We start from the raw sequence: 18209 nt of genomic DNA, 5'->3' as shown, positions 1-18209 counted from the left end.
ACAAATATTGCAGATCTGCAGTATAGTATCATGTTTCTCCTGAATTTATCCTCAGAGGGATTTTGGGACGTGTATGGATAGCTGAAAAATTAGTTTTCCAGTCTAGAAAAAAGTCTGGAAAACAAAGTCTTTTTTTTTTTGCATGGAATGGAATAACAAATCCCCTTTACTACCTTTGTGATAGGTCTTGCTTTGAACAATATAATAGAGGGTCTCGGGGGTGGGGAGCTTTGTTATATATAGTCTAGAAAATGGTTGTAAAATGTGGCTGACACTGGTGTGGTATAATATATGTGGTACTCAAAAATTCCCAGAAAAGTCTAAAATTCTGGATAATTATCTAGAATCTAGCATGTCAAAAGCAGCGCTCATTTCTTTCATGTTCTTAATATATAGATTTAGCCAAGGCTAAAAGCGGAGCGCCTATTACTACAAATTAACTGGCTATGAGCCTGTGATCTAATCGAAAACCAGTTCTTGGCCAGTCAGCGGTCAACTTCAAAAAACACTTGACCTTGATGAGTTCTAAACCTTAGCCTGCTATATGGTCAGGTGATACTGGTTAGCAGATACCTTGAGTTGATAGGTGTCAATTGACCCTAACATGGATGTCCAACATCAAAGATGTATGTTTGAAACCAAGGCTGCATGCCTTGGTTGACCTATTATTTGAGTATGGCCGCCATGTTGTGCTACACCTTTTTTTTCATCATAGGGTGTACGTGCTATTATGAGCTATTATGGCTTTACCTTTAAAACAAAGACTGGATGCAACATGGACAACTTACAACACACATTTTTGACAAATATTTATTTTAATTTCCTTTCAACTGTCCTCATTACTAGACGTCCAAGAAATCCATGACTATCCATTAAAAAATTGTGGTATTCATCATGTGAAGTTTGTTTGATAGGTCATGCAAACACCATGCCAATGTACAAGGCAGACAGCACAGAAGTGCATTATTTGTCACTGCTGAAGCTTTAGACGTTCTTTTTCTCTCACTCTGTGCAAGTAACTGTAAGAAATGAAATTCACAGCATAAAAAACAGATGTACACCAACTTAAGAACCACAGGTCATGACTGGTGTATGACATTTGCAGACTGCAGACTGCAGACTGCAGACCGCATGCTCTTTAACTGATATCGTATTCCCATTTTCATTACAGAGAGCTAACCATAAACAGGCTAACCTGAGTGATATTCTAATTCGGGCTGAGCAGAACACTGTTTAGGCCTTAAGTGTAGTCTGCAGTCGGCAAATGTCCTACTCCGGGTCACGACTTGGTCATTGAATCAGTTACAGTTATGGGAGCCAAACTTCAAAGCATCGTCTTAAAAGAAGAGACTTCATTATTGAGCGATACCAAAGGTCACACCCAAAATTGAAAGTCTGAACTGACAAACCGGTGTTTTGTGCGTCATATTGGGCAGCAGTGAAGTTTTGTTACATTATGCAAACATTCCTTCAATTCATAAAAGTGATTGAAGAATTTTAATACTATAAAGTAGCCTGCGCAGAGGCTTCGATTTGGGATTCACTCATGTCTCTGCACCAGACTCCTCCCCTCTTCATTCCATATAGGGAGAATTTGTTCCCTGGGTTATTTTGATTGTTTGTTTGATATGGCCATGCCATCAGGAATCCAATTATTTTCAAATGGGATGAAATTCTCACTTGGTACACTAATATTAAGTTCAGTGTGTGACATTTGCAAACTGGAGCACTATTTAGGCCAAAATATGGTATGCAAATGCCATACACCACGTTAAGTAAAATTTGCATCATTCTGTAAAAATACTGTACAATTTGTGGCAGTACACTTGAGCAGGCTGTGCAAACTGACCTTGGGTTGTTGACCAAATATGTGCTTTTTCTGATGGCAAAAAAATTGCTGCCAACTAGACCCGAAGGTAACATTAAATGCAGGCATTTGACTGGAGGTATTCAATTTGCGGAGGAATGATGTACAGCGGTGTATTTGTTGTTAGAAGAAGGTAAGCTTATTCTGGAAATGTAAGTTAAGGTTAAATTTAGTTTAAACTGGTCGAGGATGAGTATACTTCTTTTCTCTTAATTAGGAGAGAGCCCAGGAGTCGAAAAGCGCTTTAAGACCTTTTATATAAAGCTCAAGTTGCTCGCACTTCTGCATATACAAGAGGAAGTGCACATATAACTGTCGTGTACTCACAAAGTATCCATAAGTTATAAAGTGAAGAAACCCTGTTGTAAACAACTCAAATCAGAAATGCTTTAGCTTTAATATCAATGAATCGCATCAAGTCTACTTACTCGTCATACTGACACCTGTCCCAAGCATGCTTCTCGTGTTGACATTTCCATGGAGCAAAGTAAGTGTCCTTCCTGCACTTTAACAGAGGTATAAGCAAGTGGGCACAGTAATCTCTGGCCGACAAGGGAATCTTCGCGTCCGCCATCTCTTTCGCTGTCACTTTCATAACTAACAAATATAAAAGGTTCTTCAGATAATAATACCTGTAACAAGTTTTAGAGCCGTTTATCAACGTTTTGAAGTTAATTTGGAAAGGCGTTATAGCTACTTTCTCGCCACATATTCAATGTATTATTCTCACCTGGTTCGTACTTCTCGTCCGCCATTTTGGATGTTTGGCTATCGCTACCCAGAATTCTTCTCGGCTCGAGTGTGCAAAAATAGGTACGCGATACGTACAAAGCCAGGGCAACAACAAGAGCAGTTTTCTGGCCAATCACAAATTACAAAGTGTGGAAAAAGTGCGAGGTCTTTAAGCTGATCGCTTAAAACCAAAGCAAACGCGAACTATTTTCGACACTCAAGCAAAACCTTCTCTATTTGGCCCTGGTTTATTTTTTTAGTCACAGAATTTTCGTTGGGCTTGTTTTCAATACAGTTGGGGAGAGGGGCCTATAATCGTAATCAATTTTCTGTTTCAAAAATTGTTGGCCTTAGATTAGACAGACCTAATGCCTATACAGCTTTACATATCAATAATTACAACATCGCTCATATAGCAAGACAATAAACAATAATATTCATTTGCAAAGTCTTTCTTTATCTTTTAATCTTCAATCCTCAAACGCCCTTAGACCCCTGTTATACATTTTACAAAGTAACCTGAAAACTCTTACTTCTATTTGCAAAATTTATACAACAGCTAGAAGGACAAAAAACTATAACTGCTGTTGTAGTAGTAATCAGTGTCAACAGAGGGACCTTCCTTATAAAATTACAGGACTTAATAAAGCCCTCTAAAAGGTAGATTCAGGGCCACGGCCATGGTTTAAGTTTATGTTTCTGATATGGATACCAAAGGGGTTTAGTGGAGAGTCTTTATAAGATATGAATTTTGATTTCACTGAGACTAAGTGAACTGTCCGTACTATAGAACTGTCAGTATTATGGAGGTCCCTGTAAGGAGAGGTTCAACTGTACCAGATGAATATTATCTGGCAATATAGGCCTGCAATACGTGCATAGAGCTAGTAACTAGTATGGATGCAGAGGGGTAGATACAATTATTATTGTCCAATCAAAGCAGCTTCCCTCAACAACAGTTTCATCTTTTTATTATAAATAGTTCATGTTCATTATTTTGTAGCTTACTTTGTAACATAACCGTAGAGGTACCACATAGTGAAACAACTGACAGAATGTAAACTGGAGGACCCTAATACAGATGTATAAGTAATACAAAAACACAACTTTCACTTTTTAAAAGGAACAACAAGTATCCTTGCAAGTGGCATGTAGAGAGTTCACTTTCTCGCGGCTTCGCAGCTCGCTGTGACAATCGTGGCTTCGCCTCTCACATACGTGCCCGCGCCACTTGCACTCAATTCCCAAACGTGAGCCTGCTCGCAGGCTAAGTTGTTCCACCCCTTGGTCACTGAGCTCTTGACTTGCAGAGGTAATAAAATTACAGTCCAAAACAACTCTTGAGTGATAGAAATGTAATCTAATAATGTTTTATTTGATGTAGTATCTAGAGGAGAAATCACAATCAATCTTTGAACAGTATTTTTACTAATTGTTCATGAGTACTGGGAATATAACCACTTGTATCCACTCTGGGCCTGGCACCTAATATGACAAAAAAGTACAACAATTTTTTTAATTCTTGTATTTATGTCAACACTTCAATTATGGCCACCAAGATGTTTGAATTCTACTCAAGAGGGGACAAATTATTCACTAACTACATGTGTTTGTATTAAGTTCTGAGGTTTTAAAAGAGCTTGCAGCCTACTTTTGTTGCACTGATATAATGATTAAAGTGGAGATATACACCTCGCCAAAATCAATAGCCACTACTGACTTTTGTCACTCAACTCAGCAACTGCAACATGCTGTTCAAAGCAACACAAATTTAGAAGTTACAATTTTTTGCATCTCGCCACTACACATCAAAACCCTATAAATGTCTCTATAACTTGTAATACCCTCAAACAGGCTACCATGCTGGTTGAGATCCTGAACATGGGTGCAGGTTAAAATAAATTAATTTTTAACTCACAAAAACAAAGTAATGATGATTTGGACACCATACCTGCATTTATGTTATTCATGTCCTGGGTCTTGCTGGTAGTCACTGGACTGCTGTTTGCTAGAAAGAAAATGGAAGTGAAAAAGGAACAACATCAGTGGTTGCCTTAAGTAAACATTTCTTTGCACACTAGGATTTCGTCTACATGCTTTAAAAACGTTTCTGAGCACTTTGTGCAACATAATCAGTTCCATGTGAAAGTATTGTTCGATAGCTTTCATTTGAATGGTCACACACTAGGGTTTGATCCACAGACTTAAAAATTAGAACCACCTTGTACAGCACAATAAACAGTAAGTACTGCTCTATAGCTTTCATTTGAATGGTCACACACTAGGTTTTCATATACAGACTTAAAAGTTAAAACCACCTTGTACAGCATAATAAACAGTACCACATGAAACTACTGCTCATAATCACAAGACAGCCAAGTTTTTAAAAATATGTGTGCAGTATGTATACTTTACATACCTAGAAAGTCATTAGTCTTTTGGACCTCATCCATCAAGTCTTTTTTGTTAAATTCCTTACCAATTGCCTCCATCTGTGACACCAAAACACCGATACACTAACCAAAAGAAGGCATTCTGTTAGTCATGTACCTTGCTGGTTGATACAATTTCATTCTAGTGTTGTCCTTCCAATTAGCACCACCCTCAATGATAATGTTAATGCCCCTGTTAAAGACATTGTTGTAATTAAGCAACCCTGTTTTTCCTATCCTATCCAATATAAATCCATGCCATGAGGCACACATCGATTTGGTGCTAGAGCTGTGACAGCTGCCCGCAACTGCCACTTGGCTGCTTGCCTTTTATTCTCAACTGTTCTCCTCCATGCATTTTTTTTTTTTGGCCGCCCTGGTCTTCCCCTCCCCTTTGGCAACCCTGTTCTAATACCAACCACTTGGTTCTTAAATATATGTGCATGACTCTAGTGATCTTGGATTATTGATCCTGATCATCTCAAAGGAATATAATGCATCCATTTATAAAGCATGTGAACAACCAGCAAGGTCAGTCCTACCTTACATCGAGCATGTTCTTGTATCATTTCACCATGGGCTTTTTCTAGATTTACTACCCTAGCCTGGACTTCTTTATATCTTCAAACAAAATTCAGTTAACTGCATGTTAGGTTGGGGTAACAGAAGACAGTGGTGAGCTGCCTTAAAAGACAAGTAAAAATATTCCGCTAATATTATCAACTGGTAAGAGATGCAACACTGGAACAACAGTGTGTTGGAGCTTGGATCAAGCTGACTAGGTTTAATAAGCACTTACTGATCTAGAGTCACTGTGTAGTGTACCATTAACTACATGTATTATTATTTTATTCAATAGTCATTTGATTTAGGCCCATCTACATTGTATGTAAGCACACCCTGAGTATTTCTCTTTTAGCAAGTGCTCTTGATTTCAATATGCAGGGGCCACTGTTCACAGGGTAGGAAAAAACCCAGGTGCAATTACCTGGGGCAAGTAAAGTTTGCTCTTGGGCAAGTGAAAATAGAAGTTCAGTGGCCCCCTGGGGAAGTGAAATTAGCCTCGGTAGTCTTACGAGTCTGAATGAAAATGTCAGCTTGATAAAATGATAATTTTCAGTCAGAGGCTATTTCAAAACTAGTTAACCATTAGGTTAAAAGCATGGATTAGTTAGGAATCCAAGCATACTTTGTTTGAGTTTGTCCTCTGATTTCCATACTGGCTGCCATGTCAGCAAGTAATATTTAAGTGGGGACAAGTGAAAACTAAAATTTACTGGCCCACTGGGCAAGTGGATTTCCCCTCCCAAATTTTTTTTCCTGCCCTGCCCTGTTATAAGAAGAGGAGCCATACCTTTTTAATTGCTCATCTAATATAGCAGTAGTGGAGGTGGATTCTGGTCTTACAGCACTCAGACTATCAAGTAGTTTTCTCTGTGCAAGCCTGTTAAGACCTCGAAGAACTTCATCTTCTGTTTTATGATTGACTGAAATAAAATAATATACCCGGAAGAAAACAATAAATCAAATGATTAGTAAATGTGAAGGTAACTTGACCAAAGTTACGCCCAGGACCCCCACCTGAGGAGCTTATCTGAGTCTCCCTTGGGCTAGCATTTGGTTTCTATTACAAACAATAAACAATAACCCTAAAGCTTGGATCCTGGTAGGGAGGGGTGAGGTATGCATGTGCCCAGTTTTAATTTAAACCCTTTTTATGTTAGCATTTCAGAAGCCCCTCTCATTAGGCTAACCAGATGAGTGTCCACGCATCCTGTGAACGGCGACATATTAAAAAAAGTTGTTTTATTTTTCCTCTGCTGCCTTATAAATTGTTCATTTGAGCAGGCCCTATAGCACATTTTGGACACCCACTTTTCATATCCTGGCTAAAAGCCTGCCTCTCATTGCTGTCTGAATATCAACACCAAGTCATGTCGTTCATTGTCATTTCACCAGCCTCCATGTTACTATTTCAATGTTGTGTTGCATTAGCCTCAGTAGCAAGCTAGTTCCATTCCAATACCAAGAATACAGAATCAATGTGCTCTATCTGGGCCAAAAATTTGGGTCTTCTGATAGCCAATGAGATGCATGAATTTTGTTATAGTTTTGAAAGTGATCTTGTAATTACTTTACAACAAGTCTAAATTAAACTAAATTCACCTTTTCTCAATGTGTTGTGGATAACTTGGAAAGGCATGTGATTTGAATCATTTGCTGTGATAGAAATAGAACATCACTGAATAAATATAACATGTTCATAGTTACTAGTATCAAAACATAGTTAATAGAGGGAAATGGTTAAGAAGCCTAGTAAACATCAAAGAAGCAAACAAACAGACTAGGATTTATGCTGCACATCTTTTGTTTTATGCTCATAGACTATGCATGAATTATATAATCGGAATATGGGCACACACTGTAACACCTTTAGTATTTTGCCAGGTTTTGTGCAGGGTCGACCCCCAAAATAACCAACAAAAGCATACAACAAAGAACTTTGCCAGGTTCTACAACCATTTCACTCTCTTAACTATGACCAAAACACGGAACAAACCACAACAAACCACACGCAAACAGCTACAATAACTACTGTATTAACAGTCTCAGACCACTAACACAATAGGGTCACTGAGAGAACTTTGTGTTTTATCAGAAATGAACCACAAACCAGCAGGGAAAAAATATACAGGGCAATGGCTTTCAATTAAACTAAAAGTTACATGAAAGAATTCAGGCACTTCTGAGCAAAACAAAACTGACTCAAAATGACACAAACTCTCCTCTTATACCAGTCTTTAATTGTGTTGAACGTTACAGAAAATATGCATGGATCCATCCATAGATTTTTTTTGGTTGGAAACCCCCACCCCCAATCCCTTTGGATATTCCAGTTTTGGTTCATCACTCACTCATCCCCTTCGCTCCTTCGTGAGTGGAGCATAAGGCCACAGTTTTGGTTCATACTTACCATCAAAATTTTAGCTTTTAAACCCCCTTCTCCCGTTCCTTGCTCCTTATAATTTCCAATAACCCTCCTTGGTGTGGGTATGGAAATTTTCTGGAACAAAACATTTTTTTAAAAGGGTATACCTTTGATCCTGGATAAACCTGGGCAATCATTCTCAAGCTGGAATGGTGTCTTAAGTATCTTGATTTGCTGTTGTAGGAACTTGCGGTCACTTTGCTCACCAAGTTCACCAGTATTGCACACAGTAATGTGTAAAGAATCACTCTGATCTGACAAGTGCAAGCTACCTTCTGATTCAGAGGAAGATAAGGATCCAGTTGGAATAACCTGCTCTTTCCTTTTGGTCCTTTTGACAATGGGTTGATCATTATCATTTGATGTTCTTGTGTCCTTCTTATTTGTTGCGTGGTCATGAACAGTGGTAGCTAAAAGGCTTTCGCTACTAGACCTCTGTTTACTCTTTTTAGATCTTTTTGACTGCCCCGTCTCTGCAGTATCAACAGTGTGTGGTCTTTTCCTTTGTGTTTGTCCATTCCCAGATGAATCAACTGTCTGTACATCAGTGTTTTTGAGATAAAAATCATGATCAGTAATTTTTCACGATTATTTTCCAGCTTGTTCGGGTGAAATTAGGAAGACCACCAAGCTGTGGTTGTCATGAAATAACTGTTCATGTTAGTGGACATAAGCTCGGGTTTTTCCCAAGCAGATTTGATTTCCACCCTCAGCCCAAAGCTTAATGGCAACAAAATTATTGAACCTACACCAATGAATGGTGCAAGCTTGTAGAGTTTTTCTAGGAGCTCTGGTTTGACAGGAATTGCATTTTGTAGCCATCATATTATTACATTACATTAGAGACTGTAACAAGCCAGAAAAAGGCAACATTTGGGTGGTAAGGAAGCAAGACTATGGACTAAGGGCCTCTTCACATGAGCCTGGTCAAGCAGGCTGGCTCAGTTTCCAAGATCTCGCCTCACCACTCTTTCGTTTGTAAAAATTTTGATGTGTTCATATGAAAGGCTGGGCTGGCTCAGTTACCAAGATCTTGGTTTTTGCGACCGAGATCTCAGTGACCGCGATGAAAATTTTCCCATGTGAACACTCCAGCCTGGGTGACCAAGACAAAACATTTGTGACAAAATACCTTTGCTTTCGCAACATAGCTGCCAAAATGGCATAATTTTTGTCGTGTGTGCATTTTCATTGCAAAAGCATGCAAATTAGCTTTATTAGTAAAGTTACAAGAGTCCACAAAGCTATGACAGTCGCGAACGATACGATGTTCTACCATTTTGGTTTTGTTTCTTGAATTTCATCCCGGTTGTTTGGGCTGAAATTTCCCCTATGTACAGACCACAAAATTTGTCCTGGTAACCAAGCCAGCCCAGTTACTGGGCTCAAATGAAGAGGTCCTAAGAGACAACAACAGAGCCCTCTTGAAAAGATTAAAGATTGCACAATTAGCTCGGTACTGGGTGTAGCAGCATTAGATTATAAATGATCTACAGTCATGGACAAAAGTGTTGTCACATTTGAGCAAAACAAATGCTTTTTGTTGGCGTCCTTCTGTAATTTCAAAAAACGTCTTTTTTGTCCATAGCCAAACCCCCTTGTCTCTCCCTCCCCACCCCCCCCCCCCCCCAATGTTGAAATACGCTCCGTGGCAGGACACTGTCACATGGTTACAACATTGAAAAGGGGAGAGGGGGTCGAAATGTGGAAATTGGGGATTGAAAAACTCACGCGTTCAATGAAAACAGGTCTTTTTCGGGGACTGTCTCAACTGCTTTTGTCCATGATTGTAGGTGCCAAGTCTATATCCCTCCAGTGGGGGTGGGGGGGGGAGGGTCTCCCAGAAAAATTGACTGGGGGTGTGTGCAGCCCACTTCTCAAAACCCTTTCATGTCCTCAAGTTCACACGTTTCCTCAAGCTACAGTACACTCTCGGAAAACTGTTCGTTTTTCGGAACAGATCATGTCCGCGGACAAATATCCGAGCATACACACTGTATTTTCGCGCCAAATGGAGGCTATTGTTTACGTCTTTTTATAAACACATGCAGGTTTGAACCCAAAAATCTTAATCACAGCTAAAGAAATCATCGGTGATCAAAGACAGATTTACTCCTTCATCTTGAAATTGTTTGACAAGCTTTAGGTTTACTGTTATTTCTAAAATACTGCAGAATCAACTTACAGTTTTAGAAGCGCTACTGTCATCTTTCATAGAGTGGCTACTTTTCTTAACACTCCGTCGCGATCCTTTGAAGTACCTCATTTTCTTTACAAAACGAGGAGCACATTCAACTGTTCCTTAACCAGTTCTCCAGCCTGTGCTCAGTCTAGTCTGTGTACGATCTAGTCCTACTTTAATATACGGGTTCTACCCACCGCTCAAACGCAACCGCCATTTTGGAAATTGCCGCCGAGCCTCTCGTTCCCAGAGCACGCGCGCGGCCTCCCGTCAGTCTGGATAGGAGTAAAGGCAGAAAACACAGGGAGCCCAAACTCGCGATGCGAATTGAATTGAGTTTATGGTTTATAGGAAAAAGTTACTTGAGCGCTGTAAGTGGAACGTGACTCTGTGAAGTAAGAAGTGCTGTGTTACAATACCGACCGTCGAGATTTTGAGCGCTGAGCGCTGCATGGAAGTGGAACGTGACTCTCTCTGAAGTCAGTGTTGTGTTACACCTGCATATCGAGTTTGAACAAAACGAAACGTTTAATCATTGAGTATACATTTCTTCCACTTCCAATTAAATTTAGAAATCGTACTTACTTTGTCTGCTTTCTGGTGCCCTTTTGATCTATTTCGTTGTTTTTGGTGGATTTTGCCATAGGCAACACAACGGTATGCGTTGTCCAGAACAATTTTTCCGTGAGAGTTTGCTATGGTAAGGCAAACATAGCTTTGCACGAATTTGACAAACTCATTCACATGGCCAGCAACAGAGAAACCTTGAGAAACCTGGAAGTATTTACATAACAAGAAAAAAGTTCAACTCCCACTGCTGGGGTGGATGCAGAATTTTACAGAAGTGGGTTCGGGATACGGAATGGTAAAGGAGGTCCCGTTTAGGGGGACGAGGGCATCAGTCCCCCGAATTTTTTTAAAATTGAGGATCTAGGACATAGTATTTCCGGCATACTGAGATCCGCTCCAGCACAGGAACGCACTGGATTGGTTTGAGACCAACAGACCCAGTTTTGGGACACCAGTTAATCTCGAACCCAGATCTCACACTGCCAGCGTCAAACAGAGTGAGATCTGGGTAAGAGATTAGACACCAGTATGGCCGCTGTTTCATCGTTTTGGGGCAGTTAGGGGACTGTGGCTGCCGTGACGTCATGTGAAGACACTCTAATTAATTTCCTGTTCAAATGTATGAAAATACACTTCAACAGTTGTGATTGACAGTTAAACTTCAAAAACTTAGCACAGACTGCTAGCAGCCAGTCTTTTCTGTTAGGGGCAGATGAGTGAACCATGCATGCATGTGAACATCGAACGCCTAAATATGGCGGAAACGAGTTGGGGCGAGACGAGCCCGCTTGAGAGAGAAAAACAGACTGCCAGCAATATAAATTAGAATGGTAACATAGCAGGCTTTTTTTTAAAAAAATGAAAGGAAATAGTGTATGACAATATTGAACTGTATTCAAGTGTTTCCCGATTATCGCAGTAGGAAACAATAAGCGCTATATTTTCACCTGTTTTTCAGTTTCGTGAGACAATGGAGGGCGACATGAAAATTTCTACATACATCCATGAACTTTATTTGATTATGCTCGAACTATTAGAAAAACAAAAATTACAACCGACATTTTGTGGAACTGCTGACGCAATTCTTGATTCAGCAAGACACGATACACTTTGTTTGCAGGTTTTTTAATATTTTTTTATTTTTAAGCTTAACCCATATCAATAATAGTTTTCCGTAGAGACTTTAATTCAGTTCAGTTCAAACCAGCTCTTAGACGCTAAGGCCTCTAAGGAATGGTATATCTGCAGTTTGTAGCGGAATGTTTTCATTGTGTTGCAGATATTCAGAGCCATTTACTAAAGTGTAACCTATATTTTTCATCAGTGGGCTGCAAGCCTCTTCAAACAAAGAAACCAGCGAGGGTTTTTCGTGAAATCGCCATTTCTCGGCTGTAGCGGTATCATCGCTCGATATAACCATCGCGTAGTGTCGCGCTTCTTCCATGCCTGGAGGTGGAATGCCTTTAATCCAGTTGGTAATGATATCCACCATAGGAAGACTAAAGTATTTGTATATATCGAGCACTTCTTTTGAAATGTTGCTGATAATGTCTTCGTAACGGACCAGAATGTAGCGCCTTTTGAACCAGTTTGACCATTCTGCATGAACGTGATCTAAGTTTTCTAACACGAGCGTGCATAGCATTTGCGCATTTTCCTTCAGGAGGTTTATTCCTTCGGGAGGCATTGGCGTCTGTGTAAACAGATTTGCAGCTGGCTCCAGCGAGTAGAAATGTTTCGAAATTAAAGAAGAGAGGACAGCGCGTGGATCTCTGACCTGGTGAACAATAAAACAGTCAAACTTGTCAGGATCTGAGCGACACACCTGCTCGAGTTCACGAATTCCACCTTCAAAGGGAAGTCTTGTTTGCATGATCTTAGTGACTGTGATTTTTCGCGCGTTACAAGCTGTTCTCAACGACTCTTTGGTCAGCGGTATTGATCGATTATCCCATGCGTTGAACGGTCTTGCCCAGTCAGGGAAAGCTAACTCTATCGTTCTTTCTTCGTCAAAGCCACAAGTGAACAAGTCACGAAGCAGAGTCGAAAAGTCTTTTCTGTAGGCATCGTTGCTCGGCTTTTGTAGGGCACGCCACTCATTCGTATCAATGTCTCTTCTAAGAGTGTTCAGAGGTTCATAAATATAAAACACATCGGGGTGAAGATTAAAGATATTTCCCACAAGTGTCGATCCGGAGCTCATATGCGTCAACAGAATCACATTTAATCTGGTTTTGGCGCGGTTAGTTTTCACTACAGATGTCGGTATCACAGACTCGTTTCTTGCTTCTCTCTGTGGCGCTCTTAATCTCATCATCTCGTTTCCTTGACTCATGTATACCACAATCATTATGAGAACGCAAGTAACAATAGCGAAGAACACTTTGGGACTGTGGGATGCTGTGTTCATCTTCACTGTGTGGAACAAAAGAGTTTGATTAATTTGTGAGACACAAGTTAGTTAAGTAAGAGTTTAAGTGTAATTTGACAACTACCCTGCGTAACAAGTATTCCCGGGCGAAGAACTCTTTCCACGTTCTGGCCGCGCGCAAATTGGAGTGAGAGCTCTCGCTCAGTCCTCGTAGAAAGGGGCACCCAACGACCGTTTCCTCTCGAATGCTTTTAAACTCTGTTTTAGGCTGTTTTAGGTTGCGCTAAAAAGATTATATCTGTTCGGTTATTCTAGGGGAACTTGAGTATTCTCAAATTTATTAGGGCTTTTTTGTCCATTTCCCGAAAACCTTAGGCCTTATCGCCTTTCCGAAAATGATAGCTGACCTTTTCTCGGTACCCAAAACGACATTTTTAACAATCCGAAAACAACAGACATTAAATTTCTCATATCACGAAAGTTTGAGGTGACAATTCTCTTAAGAAAATCAGAGGGGATTAAAGGCCTTCCGAACAGATAATTTACCGAAACGATCCGTTGGGTGCCGCTGTCGTAGACAGGAGCAGTCAATGGAGGTGAGAGAAAATGGAGATGACGAGGAAATTAATCGGCGAAGTAAAAGTTGGACTTCTTCCTCGCCGAGTTTTTTCACTGTCGTATAGACTTTCCCTCGACCCGCACAGCTTGCCCCTAAGTCTCCTGGTATGCGTTTTTCCATGTTTTGGCATGTGAAACTGTTCCCTGGAAAACGTAAGAAATCAGTGGCATTTCCGAGCGCTAAAAAATAAAAGTTTCCCGGGGAAACTACGGGGGTTTGGGGGCTGGGTCGGGCATCCCCCCAAACCCCCGTGGGGTACTCCATAAAAAATACACCCCACTTCCCTGTGAATGTGCTCAATAAAGAATTATTAAAGATCTCGGCAATTTAAGGAGCCTCTCCGCTTCAGGTTTTCACTAGCGCGTAAGCAAAAGCCGACTTGCGCAGACGCAGAGAGATGTTGATAATAGGCCACGTTCGATATATCAATATTGTAACATGGCTCCGAGGCTTTCATGACAACTTCTGTATTTCGTGGTGTTTTCCTTGTATCCAAGTCTCTTTTGGGAATTGAAGGACGAAAGAAACTTTATAAATTGCAACCATGTCCTGAAATCCTCGGAACCGGGTTAGATTGATATATCGAACATTAACGTGGCTAATAGCGCCTTTTGTTAGCGAATGCCCTAACCAGACGCGTTACTTAGCAAAGTTCTACTTCATCTAAATATGTTTCTTATGCCTATGCAAAAAAAGCAAATATAAAAAAATATATATAACTGCGCAAGAATTTGAAAGTGAGATGAGCCGCCACAAATATGAAGAAAATTCGTTTTCAGATCCTAAGCTTTTGTGGATTGTTTTTTTTTTTTGTAATCTGCGAGGTTGTTAGCCTTGGTTTATATAGAAGGCTTCCGAAGTAGACAGGTCTTCATTCTTCGCGCGATGCAATACGTGGAAATTAGAATTCGAGTTATTCTGATAATTAAATCAGGCTGTTTATCGATAGATTAAAGGATATTGCGCTTCCATGTATTTGAATCACTAAGACTGCTACTTCTATGATGATTTATCAGGGTGATTGATGATTTATCAGCCAGGGTTTGGGGGTATACGGTATACAGGGGAATTTTAATTCCAGTATACGGTATTTTGACGCCAAAATTGGACCTTTCAGGGGTATGCCATGTTTCTCCGAATTTTTGGTATTTCGCATAAATTTGAAGGGAAATTTTGGATATAATGGGTTTTTCTTTTCAGTTATATTGGTGTACCACTTCCCCCCATTGCCGACCCTGACTTATTTCTTTTAGGCTAGGCAAAGGATAAGAAAGCAATGAAAAATACTGCTTCCATTATCAGTGTCGATCTTTTACCAGCAGAGATCTTGGTAATTTTCTGTTCAATTAACACTTTTAACAAACAGAACAAAATTTGCAAAAATTAGCTAGTTATACCTTCGTTTCCACTGATGGCGTCGGGAACAGTTTTCACACGGCAGCCCTTATATTAACAGCTTACCAGCGCCACATATCGTTCGTGTGATAAGTTCATATTCCTTAGCAGTTTTGTTCGCGTCGCAAACACGCTGAGTTTGACATGGAAACAATGGTTTCTTGGATACTTAGGCAAGCGAACGTCAGTAAACCAATGGCAAACCAAGTTAGAGAAGTTTTTAATTGATCAATTTTAATTGCTAAGCACGACAATTAGAGGTCGGCACACACGAGGGGATTAGTCCCTGCAACTAGTCCCCTGAAGAGTTTACACCAAGGGACTGGTCGCAGGGACTTGTCCCACGTACAGTTCACACCAAGCGTTTTGAGGAACAAGTCGCAGGAACTTGTCCCAAAACTGATTCACACTGGTTTGAATTCGTGGGACTAGTCGCACGGACCAAAGTTGGTCCCTGCGACTAGATTTTGAAGCAAAAATGGTCAGTTCACACGATGGGACCCTCGTTTGTGTCGACCTTAAAGGAGTTACCTGACGGTTTGTGCATCTTGAAGAGTCTAGTCTAATTTTTTCAAGATCGTCGTTTGTAATCCGTGTTAATCTTCTCCATCCCAAACCATCCTTGTTCCTTTATGGTTTATTATTACCTCTATGGTGTTTGTCTATCTTAGTAAACTACTGTTTTCAGGTTTCCTTCAATTTCAAGGTAATTTTGTGGGTGGCAAACTGAAGAACTCAAAACTCCGTTACTGAGCTCTTATAAAAGTGTCACTCTCCACAAGAATTATGTGACCGACCAAAGTGCCTAATTTTTTTCATGAATCCTAACCATTAGTCGCGCTCAGCATAAATGTACTCTCCGATCTAACTTCCAATAAGCAAGTTGACATCAAATGTTGAAAGGGGCCGAAATTTTGTGTTTAGGTTTCAAACTACAAAATCAATGTTTTAAATTCTGTTATATTTTTCCTTTGGAAATCGCCCCGAAGGCTTTATTTGAAGGCGAATGTCCTTATCCTAAGAACTGCTAACCATAAACTTTTTGCGAGAACTATTGCCAAAACTAGAGTTGCCCATTGTAATTAAAACACCTGATATCTTAATCTAGGTTGTTTGAACAACAAGCATAGGTAAGTAATAAACAAATAAAAGGCTCGAAATTTACGAGCGATGTTCCGTTGTTATGTTAATTAAGAATGTTCAGTTTAGTTCAGCTATATATTCATGAAAAGGCAGAGTGATATCAAACTTATTGATTCGGTCGAGAGTTTGTGTTGAGTCTTGGTTTATACTTAGAGTTTTAACCAAAAGCGGTATGCTTATAAAATGTTTCAATCAATTTTGTTGCAAGAAAATATCAAGATAGCCGGTTTTGATAGGCTCCGAAGGCGAGCTAACATGAGGTAACGTGGCAGATCAAACGACTTCTTGGAACGAGAACCCCCCGGGCCCAGAGGGCACTCCCAGAAAAATTAGGTGGGGGTGTGCGGCCAGCTTCCCAAAATCTTCGATTTTCCCTACCCTATTTATGACCTGTTTAAATAAACGGCAAGCAATGCATGCAGAAGCGATGACGTTTAAAAATTGTTCCTAGAAGATTGGAACATGAGCAGACAAACTGATTCTTAAACTTTTGGGTTAGAAATTTTAGGGGTTTACATTTAGGGTAGCCCATTGGTGGTTCATTCAAGTAGTTCATGTACCAGGTCCATCTTGTTAGTCCATGTGCTAGGGGTCAGCGAAATGTACCAACTCAAATAAAAAGCACTCCGCTGAAAAGTTCCTCTCTCTGAAATCAACACCTTATTATCTTTAAAGATATATGGCAAAGCTGATTACCTCACCGCAAATTAATTTGTTTTTTTAACCATCTACTTGTCCAAGAAAAAATCATTTTCTCTTGACTTGTCATATCGCGTGTGCGACCCGCTTGTCTATCTAAAATTGTATGTATCGAAGATATGTTATTATGAGTTTGCCCGTGAGCGTAAATTTATCCGACACTGTATAAACCAAAATCCACCCCCAAATCTTCGTTTAAAAGCTGAAATTAAAAGCACTTCGCTGATCCTACAAACAGCAAAGGAAAGCCGCAAAGTACAAGTTTCTGTCTCTGAAATCGACACCTTATTATCTTTAAAGATATTTGGCAATGCTAATTACCTCACAGAAAATTAATTTGTTGTTAACCGTATACTTGTCATCAATGAACATTCGTATTGTCTTAACCCTGACAAAACGATTATCGATTGTTTTGATCACAACCACTCTTTCGTTGACAGAAAATATAAAACAGCACATTTCCAAAACTTCATAAAAAACTGCGGAAAACTGCAAATGAATCGTGCCCTGACTTCATTATCACTACTGTAAACTGTTTATTTCAGTGCTCATACAATGCTCATTCAATTCACTTCAAGACTGGCAAAAGTACAACTGCGCTACCAATCCGTAAATTTTATGTAGACCCTTCAGCTATCGCGTGTGCGACTTGCTGGTCTATCTAAATTTGTATGTATGGACGATATGTTCTTATTACGAGTTTGCTAGTGAGCGCAAATTTATCCGACACTGTATAAACCAAAATCAACCCCCAAATCTTCGCCGGTTAAAAGAACTCCGCTGATCCTACAAACAGCAAACGATGACGTCACACAATATGTCATCGCTTAAAAATCGATAACCTATTTAAGACCTGACCCTTAATCAATACCCTGTTCAGTTCAGAGCTGCCTTAGATTTAGTTTCCTAGTTCAGACCGATGCTAAAGGTAAGATGATCTCTTTTGAAAAACATACCCAATTCAAGACTTGAGTGCAAAATCCATACCCTATTTATGACCAAAAGGGTCAAAATCGATACCCTATTTATGGCCAAAACGGCTAAAAAAACATACCCTTTGGAGCTGCACATATCTGTATAGTCCATATAAGAGGGTACCTTCCCCCCCGCGGGGGGGGGGGGGGGGCGGAGGAATGAGAGCCTAACGTACTGTATAGTGATTCCTCTGAACCGCCACCCAAGCCTTTCAATGGTGCTGAGTCGTAGCCTT

At 40.0% G+C, this 18209-nt stretch overlaps 3 protein-coding genes across 4 annotated transcripts; all 3 read right to left on the bottom strand.

Moving 5' to 3' along the window:
* Positions 1 to 796: 796 nt before the first annotated feature.
* Positions 797 to 2672, bottom strand: LOC110062343 (NADH dehydrogenase [ubiquinone] 1 beta subcomplex subunit 7-like). Its single transcript, XM_020769215.2, has 3 exons — positions 2598 to 2672; positions 2296 to 2464; positions 797 to 1019 (listed from the first exon to the last, which is right to left on the bottom strand). The coding sequence occupies exons 1-3, from the start codon at positions 2620 to 2622 to the stop codon at positions 971 to 973; spliced, it is 243 nt and encodes an 80-aa protein (XP_020624874.1). The 5' UTR covers positions 2623 to 2672; the 3' UTR covers positions 797 to 970.
* Positions 2673 to 3553: 881 nt separating this feature from the next.
* On the bottom strand, positions 3554 to 10453 carry LOC110062342 (uncharacterized). Of its 2 annotated transcripts, none has more exons than XM_020769213.2 (8): positions 10206 to 10453; positions 8128 to 8557; positions 7198 to 7251; positions 6386 to 6518; positions 5574 to 5652; positions 5019 to 5115; positions 4551 to 4607; positions 3554 to 4084 (listed from the first exon to the last, which is right to left on the bottom strand). In XM_020769213.2, exons 1-8 carry the CDS (start codon positions 10284 to 10286, stop codon positions 4005 to 4007), a joined length of 1011 nt encoding a protein of 336 aa, XP_020624872.2. In that variant the 5' UTR covers positions 10287 to 10453; the 3' UTR covers positions 3554 to 4004. The 2 variants fall into 2 exon arrangements, with proteins under 2 accessions (XP_020624872.2, XP_020624873.2); XM_020769214.2 differs by having other exon boundaries at positions 8293 to 8557.
* Positions 10454 to 11761: 1308 nt separating this feature from the next.
* On the bottom strand, positions 11762 to 15283 carry LOC110062334 (carbohydrate sulfotransferase 1-like). The gene is made up of 2 exons (XM_020769201.2): positions 15160 to 15283; positions 11762 to 13187 (listed from the first exon to the last, which is right to left on the bottom strand). The coding sequence occupies exon 2, from the start codon at positions 13180 to 13182 to the stop codon at positions 11983 to 11985; it is 1200 nt and encodes a 399-aa protein (XP_020624860.2). The 5' UTR covers positions 13183 to 13187; positions 15160 to 15283; the 3' UTR covers positions 11762 to 11982.
* Between the last annotated feature and the right edge of the window lie 2926 nt (positions 15284 to 18209).

Source organism: Orbicella faveolata, unplaced genomic scaffold (genome assembly GCF_042242905.1).
Source record: "Orbicella faveolata isolate gen_17 unplaced genomic scaffold, um_ofav_v1 contig_14, whole genome shotgun sequence".
Lineage (NCBI taxonomy): Eukaryota > Metazoa > Cnidaria > Anthozoa > Scleractinia > Merulinidae > Orbicella > Orbicella faveolata.
Note: the sequence above shows the minus strand (reverse complement) of the source record. Positions and strands in the feature narration are given on the sequence as shown.

Coding starts and splice junctions, on each gene's coding strand:
- LOC110062343 (XM_020769215.2), bottom strand. CDS start 2,622: ATGGCGGACGAGAAGTACGAACCAG. Junction 2,465..2,597: donor GGACGAGAAGTACGAACCAG/GTGAGAATAATA, acceptor TATATTTGTTAG/TTATGAAAGTGACAGCGAAA. Junction 1,020..2,295: donor GACAGGTGTCAGTATGACGA/GTAAGTAGACTT, acceptor CATTTCTTACAG/TTACTTGCACAGAGTGAGAG.
- LOC110062342 (XM_020769213.2), bottom strand. CDS start 10,286: ATGAGGTACTTCAAAGGATCGCGACGGAGTGTTAAGAAAAGTAGCCAC. Junction 7,252..8,127: donor AGGTTTATCCAGGATCAAAG/GTATACCCTTTT, acceptor TTTCTATCACAG/CAAATGATTCAAATCACATG. Junction 4,608..5,018: donor AAAGACTAATGACTTTCTAG/GTATGTAAAGTA, acceptor TTTTCTTTCTAG/CAAACAGCAGTCCAGTGACT.
- LOC110062334 (XM_020769201.2), bottom strand. CDS start 13,182: ATGAACACAGCATCCCACAGTCCCAAAGTGTTCTTCGCTATTGTTACT.